Below are 21,385 nucleotides of genomic sequence, written 5' to 3'. Positions count from 1 at the left end.
AGACACTTTAGGATTTGCAGAGAGCTTTTGAAGAAAAAACAAAAGCAACAGAATAAAGCAGTAACACATCCAGAATGTTTATTAGGGACCAGTTCTGCAGGCACTTTTGCCTAGCAACTCCAACAATCTCAGACTCCCAGAAGGCAGAAAGATGTTCAGTGCATCAGGTGCTTAAAAAGACAGTTTTATCGTGAAGAAAAGGATTCCTGTCTTGTGGAGGGAAGTGTTTACCAGCCAAGGGCTAATCCTGCAAGCAGCCTCCCACCTTCAGCGTTAACTCTTTTATGCACATAAGCTGATCCTGAATTGTTGCTGGTTTGTGTGTACTTCTGCTGGATGCTCAGAAGAGTATACTTTTGATACAGTGTTTCAGAGAATTTGGGGGATATTTTGACTTAAATTCAGACTTAGTTCTATTTCAGGAAATACCTTCATATGGGTCAGATTTCTGGAGAGAAAAAGTTTTCTTTCTTTGTCCCCAGTCATACTGTGACTCACTACAGTTTCCAGCTCTAACCCTTCAGGTTCAGTTATTCTATGTGATATTTGTATATATTACATATCTTTGATATTATAAGTCATGATATATGTATGTATATATGATAAATGTGTACCTACGCTGATGGATGAATCAGTACAAAAAGCATGTTAGAATTCCTGTTCAGAAATGAAACCTATAGAGGTTTCCTTAGCAATTAGAAGCTGTCTGGTCTCTACTCTGAATACAAAGATGGACGGTAGCTAACTATGTGTACTTAATTTTAGCTTAAATGTGTAGGTAGGAAAGTAAACAATGACTGGGTGCACTTCAGTGTATACAGGAAGCTTTTCCTGAGCATAATCCAGGAACAGGCAGGGAAGTCTCCCTTGTTTGACAGAAGTAGCAACAGAGCAACTTCCTGTTTTGGAAGTTGAACTTTTCTGACTTTTGGTATTGTAGTGAATTTCTTTTCATTTTTATTTTTCTTGTGTCATTTCAGTGAGAATTTGGGATGGTTAAAATACATATGTGTGTGTGTGTGTGTGTGTGTGTGTGTGTTCTCAGTTCCAGCTGTTGTACTCAACTCAGTAAAACTAATTGTGTATCTATTAGAAACATATTTTTGAATATTATTCATAATTATATGAATTTAATTTCTTCCAAGATAAATATTTAACTTAGAGAAGTGCTATACCTGAGTTTGAGCAGCATAGTGTTGAGGTTAATAGAATAGGCTCTGGGACCAGGCTCCGTAAGTTACAATCTTAGTTTTGAAAGCATAGGCATTGGACATGTGACATAATCCCTGCCTCCCTCAATTTCTTTATGACAGAGAGAAAATCTTAATGATGCTGACAGATTCAAATGAGTCACTATTTGTAAAGTGTCAATCATAGTATTTGGTACTTAGATAAGGGTTGGTACTTAGATAAGTGTTGGTACAAGATAAGTGTTGGTGAACTAAAAATAAATATAATTGTATCTAAAAACATGTGCCAAGAATTTATACCAAGTAATCATATTTCTTAAATAGTTACAATATGTTTGAATTATTTAAGTAACCATTTTTTGTCTTTCTCTTCTTAATTTTTTACAGCTTATCGTGAGCCTCATTATTATTATCAGTTCACAGCTCGATATCATGCAGCTCCCTGCAACAGTATTTATAATATTTCTTTTGAGAAGAAACTTATTCAGATTTTAAGCAAACTGCTTCTTGACCTTTCATGTGAAATTTCCTTACTTAAGTCTGAATGCCATCATATTAAAATGCAAAGAGCTGGTTTGCAAAATGAATTGTTCTTTACATTTTCAGGTAAGTCTATACAATTTATTAGAAAAGGAAATGGAGAACACATAACTAAGAGTTAAAAAATGTTGTTAATTACTCACAGCATTTTTACAATATAAACACTATACATCTGAATATATTTTGTTCTCTACTTTGACTTAGTGCTATTAACCCCTCAAATAGAATTCTACTGATTCATGTACTAATGAAAAGTTTGCTCTCTCAATAACACTGTTATGATAATTTACTGTAGAGTGGAATTTAGTGTAAGGAAAGTCATGCTATTTAGGTTTAATGATTTAATTTGTAAAATCATCTTATTATAAGATGGGTTAATATCATAGACCAGAGGAAACATTCAGCTTAGTATGCTTTTCTTAATAATGTGGAGTAGAGGCCCAGTATTTTCTGGAAAACAAAGAATTGGACTTTATACTTATACCTTTATATTTATCTTTATATTTATAATGGTTTATGAATGACCATTTAGGAATACCCACCCATGTGTTTTTAAAAGGTCCCAGTGACAGTAGGGCACCCCTCCCCTTTCATCACAAATGTTATTGCTTGCTAGTTTCCTTCCTTCTTTTTTAGTGTTTTTTTTTTTTTAAATCATTATTTATCTGCTATCAGAGTTGGATTGTATTTAACCATTTCCCCAACTTTCCCTTCTGTTTCTCTTTTGGCCATCTAGGATTGAAGTTTTAGAAACACAGTTGAGAGGCATGAAGCTTTAAGGGGAAAAACCAAGAGAAGTTCAGCCTCATTTTCTGTCTTTTATCTCCTTACTTTTCTCCTGTCTTCCCTTCTCTTCTCCTCTCTTTCCTTCTCCTCAGCCCTCCCCTCCCCTCACTACTCCTTTTCCCTTCCCTGCCCTCCCCTCTCTCTCCTCTTCTCCAGAAATACATTGAGAGTTTTTCTCCAGCCCCTGAGTCTGTCTAATAGGTAGATCAGTTCTTAGAAAACCTGAAAGTGTGGCTCTCTTCAGGTTCAGCACTTTGGGAGGCTGAGGCAGGTGGATCACTTGAGGTCAGGAGTTTGGGACCAGCCTGGCCAACACGGGGAAACCTGCCTCTACTAAAAATACAAAAATCAGCCGGGCATGGTGGCGTGGGCCTGTAGTCTCAGTGACTTGGGAGGCTGAGGCAGGAGAATCACTTGAACCCAGGAAGCTGAGGTTGCAGTAAGCCGAGATCATGCCACTGCACTGCAGCCTGGCTGACAGAGTGAGACTGTTTAGGAAAAAAAAAAAAAAAAAAAAAAGCTGAAAGTGTACTGGAACTCATAAAAGAGATGATATCCAATAGAAATGAAGCATTATGAGACTTGATTTGCATTTCTCCAAAGGCAAATGTTGTTGAGCATCTTTTCATGTGCTTATCGGTCAGTTGTGTATCTTCTTTGGAGAAATGTTTATTCAAGTCCTTTGCTCAATTTAAAATTGGGTTTGTGTCTTTTTGGTGGTGTTGTAAGAGTTCTTTATATATTCTGAATACTGTATTCTTATTAATATGTGATATGCAAATATTTCTTCCATTTTATAGGTTGTTTTTTCACTTTCTTAATAATGTCCTTTGATACCCAATTGATTTTAATTTTGATGATGTCCAATTTACCTGTTTTTTCCTTGTGTTTCTTGTACTTTGGGTGGCGTTTCTAAGAATATGTTGTCAAATCTGAGGTCATCAAGATTTACTCCTTCTGTAGTTTTAGCTATTACACTTCGGTCTAAGATTCATTTTGAGCTAATTGTGTATATAGTATGAGGTATGGGTTCAGCCTTATACTTCATATTTTGCATATGGCTATCTGGTTGCCCAAGAACATTTGTTGGAAGAGACCATTTTTTTCCACATTGAATCGTCTTGGCAACCTTGTTGAAAGTCAGTTAACCATAAATATATGAGCTTATCTCTAGACTCTCAATTCTATTGCATTGTTCTGTATTTCTGTTCTTATGTCAGTATACCATTTTGATTACTGTTTGATTTGTGGCACTTTGGAAATTGAGAAGTGAGAGTCCTCCAATTTTGTTCTTCCTTTTTAACACTGTTTCGGTAATTTGAGATTGTTTTTAATTCCATATGATTTTTAGCATCTCCTTCTCCATTTCTGACAAAAATCACTATTGGAGTTTTGATAGGGATTGCATTGGATCTGGACATAGCTTTAGATATTATTGCCACCTTAACAATATTAAGTCTTTTAATCTGTGAACACAGGTAGCTTTGCATTTATTTAGAACTTGTTTAATTTCTTTCAGTAGTATTTTACAGTTTTCAGTGTATAAGTATAGTGCTGTAACTCTTGACAAGTGTATTTCTAAGTATTTTATTATTACTGATGCTATTATAAGTAGAATTTTCTTAATTCCCTTTATACTTTGTTCGTTGCTAGTGTATAGAAATACACTAGGTTTTTTAAAAAATGGATTCTGCATCCTTGATTGAATTCCATTGTTAGCTCTAATAGTGTTTTTGGTTTTGTTTTGTTTTTGTGAAATCTTTAGTAGTTTTTGTATAGAAGATCATGTTGTCTGTGGGTAGCAGTAGTTTTACTTCTCCCTTTCCACCCTGGATACATTTTACACCATTTTCTTGCAAAATTGCTCTTGCTTGAACTTCTAGCACAATGTTTAGTAGAAGTGGCAAAATTGGCATGTTTGTCTTGTTCTTGATCTTAGGAGGAAAGCTTTCAGTCTTTCACTGTTGAGTATGATATTTGCTGTGGGTTTATAATGAAAGGATTTTGTATTTTGTTAAATACTACTTTTGTATGAAATGAGATTATCATGTGTTTTTTTATTTTCACCCTGCCTTCTATTAATGCAGTGTACTCTATTTTTATTGTTATATTTTCAACAACCTTTGCATTCCTGGATTATACCCTACTTGGTCATGCTGTATTCTTTACCATACTACTGGAATTGGTTTGCTATTTTTTTATTAACAATTTTGCATTCATAATGGATATTGGCCTGTAATCATATAATTTTCTGGCATTGGTGCCAGGGTAATGCTAGCTTCATGATACGAGTTAGGAAATGTTACTTCCTCTTCTATCCTTTTGGAAAAAAGTGAGATGAATTTTATTTAATTCTTCTTTACCTGATAGAATTCATTACTGAAGCTTTTGGATTCTGGGTTTTTCTTTGTTGGCAGGTTTTTGATTACTGATTCAAACTCTTACTTAGTTATAGACCTATTCATATTTTCTGTTTATTCTTGAGTCGGTTTTGGTAGTTTGTGTGTTTCTAGCAATTTATTTCATTAGTTACCTAATTTATTGGCCTACAATGGTTTATAGTGTTCTCTTGTTATCCTTTTTATTTCTGAAAGGTAGGTAGTAATGTCTCTACTTTGATTTCTCTATGTGAATGTTTGTCAACTTTATTGCATTTTTTCCAAAAACCACTTTTTTATTGCTTTTTCTCTTCTCTAGTTTATATATTTTCTACTCTTTATTATTTCCTTCTTTTTGCTAGCTCTGAGTTTAATTCATTCTTCTTTTTCTAGTTTCTTAAGGTGTGACATTAAGTAATTGATTTGAAATCTTTCTTCTTGTTAAGTATAGGTGTTTACTTACACCCATACATTTCCTTCTGAGTACTGCTTTAACTGCAACCCATACTTTTTGGTAAGTTGTATTTTCATTTTCATTCATCTGCAAGTATTTTCTAACTTCCCTTATACTTTTTTTTGACCTGTTTGTTATTTAGAAGTATGGTGTTCAATTTCCACATGTTCGTATACATTCTAGATGTCCTTCTGTTAAGGCTTTCTGATTTATTTCTTTTGTGGGATAGAAGTCTAGTCCAAATGACCACCAGGATGGCTAAATAGTAGAAAGAAGAGATTTATTGTGACATCAACTTGCAGTTTGGGAAGATATGATCTTTGGTGTGGACTGAAGGCACTCTCTCTTCCAAAGGGAAAGGGTCTGTATTAACAATAGGGTCTTATGTATTCAGCTTGTTTTGGGTAAAGCTATAAATATTTATGAGGGGGGTTGAACACATGTACAATGGGTAGACATATATGTAACTTACGTTCCATGTTCACTTTGGGGTGGGTTTTAGCATTAAAACGAGGTAGAATTTGGCTCTGTCTATTGAAAGGCTGACTATAAAACACAAAGAATTTGTTCAGTCTCTATTAGCTTGCTGAAACTGGCTTAAGGCCTGCAGTTGCCTTTCAGGAAGGAGTTCTCGTAAGGCAGATTCTCTGTCCAGTCAGAATTTTAGTGGTCTCGGTTGTAAATCAGTTAGGAAGGGAATCTGGCAATTTGTCTGATAGCTCCTGTTAAAGGGTTTAGCAAGGTGTGTTTGCATGCGTGTGTGTGTGTGTGTGTGTGTGTGTGTTTTGTAGCCATAGAAATTTAGGGAATTGACATGCCAGCTGAGCCCTGAACCTTTAGCTCATAGCTAATTTTTGTTTCCTTAACCTTGGGGTCCATCTTAGTTGATAAAGGGGCATCTATTTTTGTTTCTCAGATTACAGAAGCTACTTTATATCATTTTCATCTTCTTATACTTACTGAGACTCTTTTGTGGTTACACATATGGTCTACCTGGAGGAATGTTTCATATGTACTTGTGAAGTATGTGTATTCTTCTGTTGTTGGGTGGAGAGTTCTGTGTATATTGTATAGATCTAGTGTTGTTCAAGTACTCTATCTGCTTATTGATCTTCTGCCTAACTTTTATATTCATTATTGAAGGTGCGGTATTGATGTGTTCCACTATTATTATCTGCTTTTCCCTTCTGTTCTGTCAATTTTTGCTTCATATAATTTGGGACTCTGTTGTTAGAGGCCTATATACTTATAAATGTTATATGTTCTTTAATACATTGGCCCTTTTATCAAAATATAGTGCATTTCTTTGCATCTTGTAACAATTTTTGACTTAAAGTTTATTTTATCTGATGTTTGTATATAGATCTGTTTATATTTTTTGTTTCTTCTTGAGTTTTGATAGTAGTGTGTTTCCAGCAATTTGTCTATTTTATCTAGATTTGATGACTATTTGCACAAAGTATCTTTTTTCATCCATTTACTTTTAATCCATGTTTTTTTTGCTTTTGCACCTAAAGTGAATCTTTTGTAGACAATAGTTAGATCTTGCATTTTTATCCATTATGTCCACTTCTGCCTTTTAGTTGGTGTCTTTAAATTAAGCCACTTACATTTAAAATTATTACTGATAAGGGAGGACTTACTTTTGCCTTTTTGCTACACATTTTCTATATTGTGTGGGGTTTTTTTACATTAATTGACTATTTTTAGAGCAGTTTTTATTTTACAGAAAAGTTAAGCAAAGTATAGACACACACATTTTTACATGCATATTTGTATGTAAAAAGTCATTAACAAACCCAAGGTCACTTTTTCTTCTTTGTTTCCAGCTTTCCAATTTTGTGTATTTTACAGGTATCTCTGTGATTATATTATGTTTTCTTTTTTTGTTTTTTGTTTTTATTTTTTGAGACGGAGTCTCGCTCTGTTGCCCAGGCTGGAGTGCAGTGGCCAGATCTCAGCTCACTGCAAGCTCCGCCTCCCGGGTTCACGCCATTCTCCTGCCTCAGGCTCCCAAGTAGCTGGGACTACAGGCGCCTGCCACCTCGCCTGGCTAGTTTTTTGTACTTTTTAGTAGAGACGGGGTTTCACCGTATTAACCAGGATGGTCTCGATCTCCTGACCTCGTGATCCGCCCGTCTCGGCCTCCCAAAGTGCTGGGATTACAGGCTTGAGCCACCGCGCCCGGCCTCTGTGATTATATTATGAAGTTAATTTTGGTTAAAGGTATAAGTCTAGATTTATTTGCATGTGGATATCCAGTTGGTCAAGCATCATTTTTTAAATGACTATATTTTCTCTTTTGAATTGCTGTCTTTTCCTTTGTGAATGATCAATTGAGTATATTAACATGGGTATATTTCTGAGATTTCTGTTCACTTATATTGGTCTCTGTCTGTTCTTTCATCAGTACTATACCATCTTGACTTCTGTAGTTTTATAGTAAGTCCTCTGTATTTATAGTCAGTCCTCTGTATTTCTTGCCTTTAATAATGTGTTGGCTGTTCTAGGTCTTTTGCCTTTTCACGTAAATTTTAGAAGCAGTTTGTAGATAAGCACAAAATATTTTATTGATATTTTGAGTGTCATTGAGTTTAAAGTACATATCAAGTTGGCAAGAACTGACATTGTAACAATAGTGGATCTTCCTATCTATGAACATGGAATATCTTTTTATTTACTTAGATCTTTGATTTTTTATCAGAGTTTTACAGTTTTCCTCATACAGACTTTGTACTTATTTTGTTATATATTTAATTTTTGTTAGTGTAGTGGCATTGCATTGTTTTCAAATTACAGTTGTTTATTACAAGTACATAGGAAAGCAATTGACTTTTTAAAACAATTTTTAATTGTATAATTTTAAGATGTACAACATGTTTATATACACACATATGTACACATTAAAATAATTACTGCAAGTCAAGCAAACTAGCATATCTATTATCTCACATCATTATCTTTCTTTCCATCTCCAACCCATGGTAAGAGCATGTAAAATGACTCTTCTTGCAAGTTTTTAGCATATAATACAGTATTATTAACTAGAGTCCTCATGTGGTACATCAGAACATCAGATCTCTAGATTTATTCCTTCTTCTTAACTACAACTTTATTCACTTTGATTCACATCATTACCACGACCCCTGCCCTGCCCCTGGGTAATCACCATTCTACTTCCTGATTTTATGAATTTAGTTTTTTTTTTTTTTTTCTTAAAGTGAGCTCATTCTGTATTTTTCTTTCTGAGCTTATATTATTTCACTTAACATATGTCCTTTAGGTTTATCTGTATTGTTGCAAATGGCAGGATCTCCTTTTTTAAGGCTGAATAATATTTCTGTGTGTGTGTGTGTGTGTGTATAATGCATTTATTTATTTATATTTATCCAGTCATCCATCATTGAACACTTAAGTTATTTCCATATCTTGGCTGTTATGAATAATGTTGCAGTGAACATGGGAGCACAGATATATGTATGAGGTTGTGGTTTCATTTCTTTTGGATATGTAGTCAGAAGAGGGATTGCTTTGTCAAATGGTAGTTCTATTTTTAATTCCTTTAGTAACTTCTATACTGTTTTCCACAATTGTTGTACCAATGTACATTCCTACTAACAGTATACAAGGGTTCTAGTTTCTCCACACCCTCACCAGTACATTATCTCTCATCATTTTGACAGTAGCCATCCTGACAGGCATGAGATGATATCCTATTGTGGTTTTCATTTGCGTTTCCCTGATTATTGGTGATGTTAAGCATTTTTTCCTTTTTTTCTTCTTCTCCTTCTGGCATTATCATTTTGTATATTATACAACTTATGTTATTATTCCACAGTTCTTGGATATTCTTTTTTCGTTTTTTTTTTTTAATTATTTTTTTGAGAAATTTCTACTGATGTGTTTTCAAGCTTCAGTCTATTTGATTCTTTCCTCCAGCCCACTGATGGGCTCATCAAAGGCATTCTTCATTTTGGTTAAAGTGATTTTGATATCTAGCATTTCCTTGTGATTCTTAGAGTTTCCATCTTTCTCACTACATTATCCATTCTGTTCTTGCATCTTGTCCCATTTTTTCCATTAGAACTCTTAGCATATTATTCATAGTTATTTTACATTTCTGTACCATAATTCCCAAATCTCTGCCATATCTGAGTTTGGTTTTGATGGTTGCTCTGTTTCTTGAAACTGTGTTTGACTTTTAGTATGTTTTCCATTTGTGTGTGTGTGTGTGTGTGTGTGTGTGTGTGTGTAAAGCTGACCAGTATGCACCAGGTAGTAAGAAATTAGTTAAATAGTTCTTTTAGTGTGTGATAGTTCTGTTTCTCTGGCTAGGATTTGGGCTTTGTTTACTGTTTATTGTAGTACTAGAGGCTACATTTTTTTTTATCCTCTTGTTTTTGTCTTTCCTATGGTCTTTGGGTAATATGTAGACTTTTTCTTGAGTAAGACTTGAAATGCTTTCTATTATAATACCATGGCATTATACGGAACTCTGTAAATATAGTGGTAATATATGCATGTATGGGGGGTAAGCATCCTGTAAGTCTGTGATTTGCTCTGTTTTTTCAGAGGGCCTGTGTCCTTTGCCTGAGACCTTCACAAGCGCTTCTCTTTCTCACTTTACACTGAGAAGGCTAGAGAGGGTTTGAATTTGGTATTTCCCTTCCCCCAGGTCATTGAGGCTCTAGTAAAAATGAAACTTTGTTAAGCTATTTCTCTTGAGGCAGGGTTTCCAAAATACTAGTTTTACTTCAGATGCTCTTGTTGTACTTTGGTTTGGTTTACTTCCAACTGGTTACTTTTCTCCTTCCCTTTGCCAGAAGCACAAGGAGATTTTCCTCCAGTCTTAACCCTGAGAACCTGTTGGGTTTCCTAGACATAAAGCTCATGAAAGTTTGGAAGCCCTCCCCTGCCGCCCAAGAATGTGCCCCATTGCAGTTTTAACGGTGGGTGGAGCTTGTCCACCCTGAGCATCTTAGCAATTATAATTTAAATTATCCTGGTAATGGCTCCCATAGCAGGCTTCTGCTCCTGGTAAGTTGTGATTCTCTGTATACACCTATCTGCCTCTACATTTTTGGAAGCTGCAGTTTTCCCAGTAACCTCAATTTTCTGATGGGTCTAAGAAAAGTTGCAGATTTTTTTGTTGTTGTTGATACAGGCCTGACATCTGACAAGTTCCTTAGATGTCAAATAGAAACCAGAAATTGTCTCATATCTTTTTTTTGTTCGATTATCCCTGTTACTACCTTCTTTTGTGTTTAGTTATTTATAGAGTACCATTTAAATTTCCTTTTCATTTCATTTTATTAATATATTTTAGTTACTTTCTTGGTGGCTAACCTGAGAACTGCAATTAGAATTTCAAACTCATAAGAAGCTAGTTTGAATTGATTCCAGCTTAGTTATAATAGTATTCCAAAACTCTGCTCCTGTGAAGGTCACTCCTTCTCTATGTTGTCCCTAATTACATTACTGTATATTGTGTATCTACTAACATAGATTTGTAATTATTGTTTTATTCATTTGTCATTATCATATAAAAAGATGAGTGATAAAGAATAGTGACTTTTATATTTATATTTACCTTTTATGTTTACCCAGATGTACGCCTATGTAGTTACTTTTGCCAATATTCTTTTTTGTGTGTGTAGTAACAAGTTACTATCTATTCTTCATCAGCTGTTCATTTTTGGAAGACCTTAGATTCTCCTCCATTTTTGAAAGCTTGTTTTGCCAGATACAGGATTCTTGGTTGAGTGTTTTTATTTCAGTTCTTTAAATATATTATCCCACTGCCTTCTGTCCTCTGTGGTTTTTCATGAAAATCTGATGTTCATCTTATTGTGGACACCTAGTATGCGACAAGTTACTTCTTTCTTGCTGCTTTTAAGATTCTCTGTCTTTTATTTTTTAAAAAAATGGTTGCCCATTTATTATAAATGATACTACAGAAAATACAGATATGCTGGCAGATGGAAAAGATGCACAGGGCAAGGCATGTGGGAAGGGGCCTGGAGCTTACATGCTCCCTTTGGGCATGCCACCACCCAGTATCTCTGCATGTTTAGCAACCTAGAAGCTCCTATCTTTGATTTTTGAAAGTTTCATTATAATTTGTCTCAGTGTGGGATTCCTTGTGTTTACCCTATGTGGATTCTATTTATCTTGTATGTGTTTTATAAAATTTGGGGAATTTTGGCCATTATTTCTTCAAATACTCTTTTTACCACTTTCTCATTTTTCTCTCCTTCTGCGACTCCCATCATGTATATGGTGGTACACTTGATGTTGTTACACAGATGTCTTAGGTTCTCTTCACTTAAATTTTTTTTCTTTCTTCTCTGACTGGATAATTTCAGTGAACTATCTTCAAGTTCACTAATTCTTTTGCTTGCTCAAATCTGTCATTGAAAATGTTTAGTGAATTCCTCATTTCAGTTGTTACAATTTTCTGCTCCATAATTTTTATTAGATTTTGTTCTGTAACTTATTTTGCTTTATTGATATTCTCTATTTGTGAAGGCGTCATTTTCCTTATTTTCTTTGGTTCTTTGTTCATAATTTTCTTTAGCTCTTTAAGCATATTTAAGATAGCTGATTTAGAGTTTTTGTCTAGCAAGTCCAATGTCTGTTTCCTCAGGGACAATTTCCATTATATTTTGTTCTCTGTGAATAGGCCATACATTCTTGTTTCTTTATATAACTTCTATTTTTTTAAAAAACTTTACATTTTAAAATATTTTAATGGATACTTTTGAAATCAGATCCTTCTGCCTGTTCAGCGTATTTGGTTGTTGCTTGTGTGGATTGTAGTTGTTTGTTTTATAATTTTCTTCATCTTTTGTCATGTCCTCTGAAGTCTGTCTTCCATTTACTTGAAATTTTGTTACATATTTAACTTTTGAATTCTTTTTAACCTTTGTGGTCAGCTACTGACTTAACAGATATTTTCTTAAATTCTGTGTTGAAGTCATCATTTGTTGACTTTGCATTCACTTGGTTGTTGTAAACATTTGATCATTTTCTGGAGTTCTGACAAAAGTTGATTCTGGCCATTTTTGTTCATTTTTTTTTCATGTTTCTGTGGAAAGAGGTGGCCAGCAGTTTTCCTCTCTACTATTTTCGCTGGAGTCATTGCTATCTTCTTTATTTTTTAATCTCATAGAAAACTTATCTTACAAAAAGCTAGGTGATTGTATACAGGATGAGGTTAGTCAGCTAGCCTAAAGAGGGGATATGCAAGAAGCTCAGGAAAAGATAGCTGATGCAGACAACATGAGTGTCATGTGGTTTGCCTGATATGGTGGGGATGGATGTAGTGTCTGTTGTCTGTTAACACCATTAATACTGGATTTGGGCTGAACCAGTCTCCTAGATATTTGTTACTTTAGCAATCTTTTATGTATACTGATTCTGAAAAGATAGATTAGAAAATACCTTGTATTTCTTTTGATTCTATGTTGTGGTTTCTGACAGTTTTGCATTAGTTTCATGAATAGTAGATCTTAATGAATTTTTAAAATTGCCTTAAACTTTTATAAGGATTCAAAAGTAAGAAAATTTTACATCATCATGATGATTCAATCTCATAATCATGTTATGATGCATTGGTAGACTCAGGTCTGCCACCTTCTGAATTACTTTGTGGACAATCAATTCAAAAGCTGTACCTTAGGTGTATAATATTTAAAGGACCTGGCTACAGTTTACTAGTGCTTTTCATAACTCTACGTATGTTTCTTTTTTTTTTCTTTTTTTTTTTTTTTTTGAGACAGAGTCTCACTCTGTTGCCGAGGCTGGAGTGCATGGGCGTGATCTCAGCTCACTGCAACCTCCGCCTCCTGGGTTCAAGCGATAAAATTTAGAGATTTAACTTTTCTCGGGCCTGGATTTAGATAACTTCATTTTAAAAGGACTTAAGGTAAAAACAGAATATAAATAAAACCTTTTCTCCCCCAAGTCTGTGACCCTAGTTGGACCTCTGTCTGAAATTAACTGATCTAATTTTATAAAATCACTAGGTTGAATTTTGTTGTCTGTAATATTGTATAGTACCTCATAATATCAATTCAGATGGCAAGAGTGAAGTTTCACACCATGTATGGGTTTGGGAAGAATTTGAAAGAGATATGTTGAAACAACAAAATAAAGATTTCCCATTATTCTGGGAATATACTCCACGTATATTCATACTTTTACGATCAATTTTATGATCTTCATATCAATAGTTGTCCATCAGACATATTTTACATGACATACTAGGTAAATGTTGGTAATATAGAGTAAGGATCCCTCTTCAAGATTGTATTATGGTAAAAACAATATGCATATAATAATAGTACAACTTATGTAAATACTGTAGAAGAGTTACCAAGTGTTTTATGGGTTCTGAGGAAGTGAAGATGTTATTAAGGAGATGAACAGTTAAGGAGGCCCGTGAAAAATTACTGGTGTTTTGAAAGAATTCTGTGGAAGATGAACAACTTAAAAGTCATGTACACAGGCATCATAGAGCAATATTTGGAGTCGAATAGCGAATGGATAGCATACAAGTAGAGTTATGGGAAAAACAAAATTGTCAAGATCAGTAGTAAATAAATTATAGAGATTTTGGTTGCTGGATTGAAGTATTTGTTTTTAAACATATCCTCATAACTGGAAAGGGTGACAGAAATCACATTATTCAGCCCCTTGTTTTACAAATTAGAGTAGAAACCTCAAATGTTATTTTACATTATACCTATGTTTATTAGTAGACCTCCTATAGAACTCAGGCTAGAAATCAGATTTCTTTCAATGTATTTTTTGAGTCTTGTAGTACAATAGGAACATTTCTCAGATGATCTTGCAGAGACAGTACTCATTTCTACATTGCTAAATTCAATGGAATTTTGTTGATTTTGTTCACTTATGTATCCCAAGCCCCTAGAGTAATTCCTGGCACACAGTAGGCTCCTGGCAATTATTTATTAAATAAATGAATGTGTGTCTGAATATAAATATTCATCATTTTAGTTACCATGGCCGCTACTAAAATCCAACCTCATTTCCCTTTCCAGTATTGTGATCAGAGTTTATCCTACCTCTATCATTTTGCAGCTAGAGATTAAGAATTGAGATAAATGACACACAGTATATTATATAGAATTAAATACAATATTGAATGAATGCACATAAATGTATACATACCTATACATATGTATGTTATTAAAATTGAAATAAATCTGTTGCTCAGATTTTACAAAATCAACAGCCCAACATTATCAGGAAAGTTGATTAATTCTTAAATTCACTGAAGAAATAAGGTTGTCCTGATTTATAGAAAGCAAATTGTTGACTTAGTTTTTTGCTAAAAAGAGTCATTTAGCACTAGGAAAATTGCTTAATATTTTAATGGAAGATAAATATTAGAATATCATTTCATTTTTCAAAAGCCAATTTAAATATTGTAACAGAATACATTATACCCATGATAAAATATAATATATTTTCTCAGTTTCATCTCTAGACACTGAAAAAGGACCCAGGCCATGTACAGACCATAATTGTGAACCTTCCAAAAGACTATTTAAGGTATGTTATGTGAGGCTGGTAAAAGGAAAAAAAAAGTTAAATGAACATGTCCCATGAGTACGTAAGCATCCTAGCTATTTATAAAATACATTGAATCCCCACAATTAAGGATTTCAACAATAAAAATAAAACTTTACCCACTAATAAAAAAGTTAATAGAATTTATCTTTATAAAATACTTTCAAATTTAGCCTTTTGTAATGGGTTATATGAAGAATAATGGTTTTTCTATTTGTTTTGCCTTATTTGCTATTGCTAATTAATTTATAACTATTATTCAGATAAAATACTGTCCATGTTACCATTGTCCATCATAAATAACAAGCAAATTTGAACCATCTTTATAATCTATTTTCATATTGCTTTGCTCTATACCCAGCATCTTGTATCTATGCTTAGGATGAAAATGATGCTATATCTTCTAGAAGCAATTTAAATTAGTTGTTTTTTACATTATACTTAACATATTGTTCATGTTCAATAAATTTGTGACAGTATTTTCCTATGCCTAATTATAATTTACTGACCATAAACACATTGTAAACAGTAATATTTTTAAATATTTGGCATATATAATTATTTACATTATAATGGTTGTAAAGTGTTTCTACTAAAGGTATAAGTATTGTACACAGAGATCGATATCCATTATTTTTGCCTAGTGAAATTGACAAGGGGATTATTTCTTAATTTGTACTCAGTAAGCCTCCTAAAATGTAGTTTAAGTCAGGAATTCCCAACTCCTTGGCTACAGACTGATACCAATCCATGGCCTGTTAGGAACTGGGCCGTATAGCAGGAGGTGAGTGGCAGGCTAGAGAGAAGCTTCACTGTGTTTACAGTCCCCCATCTACATCGCTTGTATTACCACCTGAGATCTGCCTCCTCCTGTCAGATCAGATCAAGCGCAGCATTAGATTCTTATGGGAGTGCAAACCCTGTTGTGAACTGTGCATGTGAGGGATCTAGATTGTGTATTCCTTATGAGAATCTAATGCCTGATGATCTGTCACTGTCTCCTGTCAATCCCAGATGGGACCTTCTAGTTGTAGGAAAACAAGCTCAGAGCTTTCACTGATTTTACATTATGGTGAGTTGTATAATTATTTCATGATTTTTTACAATGTAATGATATAAATAAAGTGCACAATAAATGTAATGCACTTGAGTCATCCTGAAACCATCCCCCGCCTTCCCAGTCTGTGGAAAAATTGTCTTTCATGAAACCGGTCCCTGATGCCATAAAAGGGTAGGAACTGTTGGTCTAAGTCATCAGTTCACATATTATCTTATATTTCCATTTAAAATTTTTTCTTACCTGTCTTCCTTGGGATAGGTTTTCTTCTTTTTTACTCTTGAAATAAGATTTAGGATTTGAGGCACCATGAAGAGAGCACTTAATCTTAATTTTCTTCTCTCAGTTTTTAATATGTGAGTACTGTGTTAAATTTTAGTCAGTTATTACCTAATACATCTTTTACTCTTTACCAGTCTTAAACAGTCACAGACCCTGAGTTAGGATAATTTATTTGGAAATGGGGTTGGAATGTGTGTTCAAGCATAGGGATTAGGAGTAGGGGAAGGAATCTGACCCATTTCATTATTTTCCCTGATGGTGGGCTCACGGTGATAATTGTTGAGCTTTCTTATGTCATTTTTATTTATTCTTTTCTCTTTTACATTTAGGGGGTACATGTGCAGGTTTGTTACATGGGTAAATTCCACATCATTGGGGTTTGGTGTACAAATGATTTTGCCACCCAGATAGTGAGCATAGTACTTGATAGGTTGTTTTTCGAGCCTCCACCTTCCACCCTCAAGTAAGCTCTGGGGTCTGTTGTTCCTCTCTTTGTGTCCATGTATGCTCAGTGTTTAGCTCCCACTTATAAGTGAGAACATGTGGTATTTGGCTTTCTGTTTTCTGCATTAATTTGTTGAGGGTAATGGCCTCCAGCTGCATTCATGTTGTTGCAAAGGACATGATTTAATTCTTTTTTATGGCTGCATAGTATTCCATGGTGTATAGGTACCACATTTTCTTTATCCTGTCTACCATTGGTGGGCATCTAGGTTGATTCCATGTCTTTGCTATTGTAAATAGTGGCAGTGAACATAAACACCCATGTGTCTTTATGGTAGAATGATTTATATTCCTTTGGGTATATGCCCTGTAATGGGATTGTTGGGTCAAATGGTAGTTCTGTTTTCATTTCTTTGTGAAATTTCCAAACTGCTTTCCACAGTGGCTAAACTAATTTACATTCCCACCAGCAGTATATAAGTGTCCCCTTTTCTCTATAACCTCGCCAACATCAGTTATTTTCTGACTTTTTAATAATAGCCATTCTTACTGGTTTGAGATGCTATCTCATTGTGGTTTTGATTTGTTTTTCTATGATGATTAGTGATGTGGAGCATTTTTTCATATGCTTGTTGGCTCCCTATATGTCTTCTTTTGAGAAATATCTGTTCATGTCCTTTGCCCTTTTGTTAATGGGATTGTTTGTATTTTGCTAGCTGATTTAAGTACCTTATAGATTCTGGATATTAGACCTTTGTTGGATACATAGTTTGCAAAAAATTTCCCCCATTCTGTAGGTTTTGTGTTTACTGTGTTGATAGTTTCTTTTGCTGTACAGAAGCTCTTTAATTAGGTCCCATTTGTCTATTTTTGGTTTGGTTGCAATTGCTTTTGGAGACTTCATCATGAAATCTTTGCCAAGGCCTATGTTCAGAATGGTATGTCCTAAACTTTCTGCTAGGGTTTTTAATAGTTTAAATCTTTAATCCATCATGAGTTGATTTTTATGTATAGTGAAGTGAAGGGATAAGTTTCTATCTTTTCTACTGAAAGGCAATTTTATTGCTGTGCTTTGTATAGAAACACAAAATAATTTTTAAAGCTTCCATACGATGAAGCTTTGAGTACAAGAGGTCTGTGGTTTCATTAAGTTCATTTGTTCCTTTTCCTCCCCAAATACCTGCTTTCTGACTTTTCCTGTCCCTTGGAAACTTTTTTTAAATGCAGTATGTTTATCTTTCTTTCTTCTTCAGCATAGAATTTCTTATTTGGCTTGTTACAGCAAAATAAAGAAGAGCTGGTGCTTTTCTGTCTTGATGATAGTATAAGAACAGTATATTGGCATATAGGAAAAAGAATTCAGAATTTGCAGGCAATGCTATTTTCACAAAAGCACCTTCATTTAAAAATCTGAAAAATTACTTGATGTATTTGTCTCATCGTTGGTCTCATTTGCCTTTCAACGTTAGTACCTTTTCATCTTGTATTAGCATCTTATATATTATTAAATACAATCTTTTGATTTTAGGAAGATTTAAGTAGCTGAAATTGTCTCCAGATTACACTAAGGCCAAATTTACTTTGGCATACTTGTCCCGATGATGTTGTATCTTGCTTTTAAATATTTGTTCTAAATATGTTATATTAGGCCGGACGTGGTGGCTCAAGCCTGTAATACCAGCACTTTGGGAGACCAAGGCGGGTGGATCACCTGATGTCAGGAGTTTGAGACCAGCCTGCTCAACATGGAGAAACCCCATCTCTACTAAAAATAAAAAAAATTAGCTGGGCGTGGTGGTGGGTGCCTGTAATCCCAGCTACTCATGAGGCTGAGGCAGGAGAATCACTTGAACCCAGGAGGCGAAGGTTGCAGTGAGCTGAGATCACGCCATTGCACTCCAGCCTGGGCAACAAGAGCGAAACTTCGTCTCAAAAAAAAAAAAAAAAAAAAGAATAAATAAATAAATATGTTATATTTCTTAAGTGTATCATTTTCGTTCCACTCTTCTCTGTTTTGTCAATCCTTATGCCAGTTCCATACTTTCTTCATTACTTCGTCTGTACAGTGATTCTTTTGTCAGTAGTGTTTTTACGTTGATTTTTTTGTCAAGGTTGTTCTGGATATTCTAGGTTCCTTTCCTTTCCAAGAAAATTTAGAATCAGCTTGTATGTCAGTTTTCTCAAAAAGGACTGCTTTGGTTGGGATTGGAGTTTCCTTATTATCAATTTGGTGAGAAGTGCATTTTAATAGTATTCAATCTTCCAATACCTGAAAATGCTACATCTCTCTCTCTAGGTTTAAAAAAATAAATATATAGGATTATTTGGAGATGAATAATGTATTGTCTCCTCCTTCAGAGAAGTTCATGGGAAAGTAGGAGAACCAACTTGTAGACAAGTTACCTTATGTATGCAATGTGGCAGTTAACTGTAACAGAAATAGGTAAAGGATGATAGGATAATATATAATTGATTAATATTTTTCTAGAAGTCGAAGAAGAAAAACAATGCCACTGCCATATATAACAGATGGTATGTACTCATTCATCCATTTATTTTAAGTATGTTTGCAAGTTAAGCTATCATAGTGTCATTATATACAAATAATTGTGTAATTACTTGACTCAAGTGTTCAGTTGAAAATCAGACCAAGTGGAGCTTGATTACAACCCAGAAAGTAATCTATTTAGAGTCTTTCATATTGGGGTCATCTCTGACATATTTATCACTCTTAAGAAAGATGACTAATATTCCCTAATATTAAAAATAATGATTTTAATTGGGTAAAGTTTATATTGGAAAATTCATAATCCATTTCTTTATCTCTTTACAATGTTATTCATAAAAATTAGTCTTTGAAAGGAGAAATGCCATTGTCTTCTGTTTTTCAAAATAGACTATTATTACCTAGAATTGGAAATAGTATAATAATAAATATAAGAAGACATTTGCTGCTGATGGCTTTACACAGAAATTTTATTTACAATATATTTATATTTGTCTGTGTAATGGTGAACTTCTGTACATGCCAAAAGAACTTCATTACATGTTGTTCTTCATGAGCTCTCCCATGGAAATTATTCTTTACAGTCAGAGAAATGTGATGCCTTTCTTCAGTCACTGTTACATTATGCAGGTTTTTATATTTCTCTTTTTCAGCTTCACACATCAAGTGACATTATAACAACTATACTGTAAAATAATTTAAATAACTATATTATAAAATAATAGAGCTTGGGTTGGAACAGTCTTCTATGTAACAATTTTATCTCTGCAGATTTAAATATATTAATTTGAAAAAATTATCTTCTTTTTGCATTTTTTTAGTGTAAAGGTCTTTTATGTAATTTGGGCTAAATTTATTCCTAAGTTTTTTGTGGTGGGTTTGGATGCTATTTTAAATGGAATATTTAAAAATTCACTTGATAGTTGTTTCAATTTCCAGTAGATATTTTCATATTATCCTTGTATCATGCTACTTTGCTAAATTAACTTGTTAATTATAGTAGTTGTTTTATAGATTACTGAGGTCTATGTAATCTATCATTTCATCTGCAAATAGAGACAGTGTTACTTCATTATTTTTATTTTTGTGCATTTTATTTATGTATTACATTTTCTCTGAATACCTGTTATCTACAGTACAACATTGAATAGATGTGACAAGAATGGGCATCCTTTTCTTTCTCCTGATCCTAAAGGGGAAAGTACCATTTAGCATGATGTAATCTCTAGGTTTTCATAGATACCTTTTATCAGAATGAGAAAGTTCTCTTCCCTATTTACTGGGAGATTACATTACGAATGGGTGTTACATTTTTCAAATATTTTTTCTGATCTTGTTGAAAACAACTTTTATCTGTATTATATTTGTTAATGTCTTATTAAGGAGATATATATATATGTTATATGTCATGTTATTTTTTGTAATGTCTGCTCAGGTTTTGGTATTTGGACTATGTTGGCCTTGTAAGATGACTTGTAACTCTTTCCTTCTCTTGTATTTTCTGAAAATGTTTTTAGTTATTAGTTTACTTTTCTTAAGATGTTTGATAGAATGCGCTAGTTGAAGCACTGGGTCCTGTAGTGTTCTTTGTGGGTAGGTTTTCAATAAGAAATTATTTCTTAAGTGCATGTAGAGATATTTGGATTTTCCTATTCATTTTGTTCACTTTTAGTGAGTTGCATGTCTCAAAAATCTCATATATTGAATCAAAATTTTCAGATTTTTCTGGCATGAAATTGCTTCTAATATTACCTTTCTGGTTGTAAGATTTGTAGTGATTATCTCTCTTTTCTGATATGTTGAGTGGTATGTGTTTTGTCTCATTTTCAGTGTTTTTCTAATTTCCTTTTTTTTTTTCTTTTTTGAGACAGAATCTCTGTTGCCTAGGCTGGAGTTCAGTGGTGCAACCTCGGCTCACTGCAACTTTTGCCTCCCAGGTTCAAGCAATTCTCCTGCCTCAGCCTTCTGAGTAACTGGGATTACAGGCACACACCACCACGCCCGGCTAATTTTTGTATTTTTTGTAGAGATGGGGTTTCACCATGTTGGTCAGGCTGGTCTTGAACTGCTGACCTTGTGATCTGCCTGCCTTGGCTTCCCAAAGTGCTGGGATTACAGTCATGAGCCACCATGCCCGGCCCCTTCTTTCTT

At 34.0% G+C, this 21,385-nt stretch overlaps 1 protein-coding gene across 3 annotated transcripts in view; it reads left to right on the top strand.

The window, feature by feature from the left end:
- The window catches only part of ZPBP (zona pellucida binding protein), a 150,305-nt gene that overhangs the window by 60,470 nt on the left and 68,450 nt on the right, over positions 1-21,385 (top strand). For all 3 annotated transcript variants that reach the window (XM_003895987.3, XM_009202967.2, XM_009202968.1), the window contains 2 exons: positions 1,578-1,796; positions 14,851-14,927. In XM_003895987.3, coding sequence (XP_003896036.1) covers positions 1,578-1,796; positions 14,851-14,927 — 296 coding nt within the window. The remainder of the gene's footprint in view (positions 1-1,577; positions 1,797-14,850; positions 14,928-21,385) is intronic.

Source organism: Papio anubis, chromosome 4 (assembly GCF_008728515.1).
Source record: "Papio anubis isolate 15944 chromosome 4, Panubis1.0, whole genome shotgun sequence".
NCBI lineage: Eukaryota > Metazoa > Chordata > Mammalia > Primates > Cercopithecidae > Papio > Papio anubis.
Note: the sequence above shows the minus strand (reverse complement) of the source record. Positions and strands in the feature narration are given on the sequence as shown.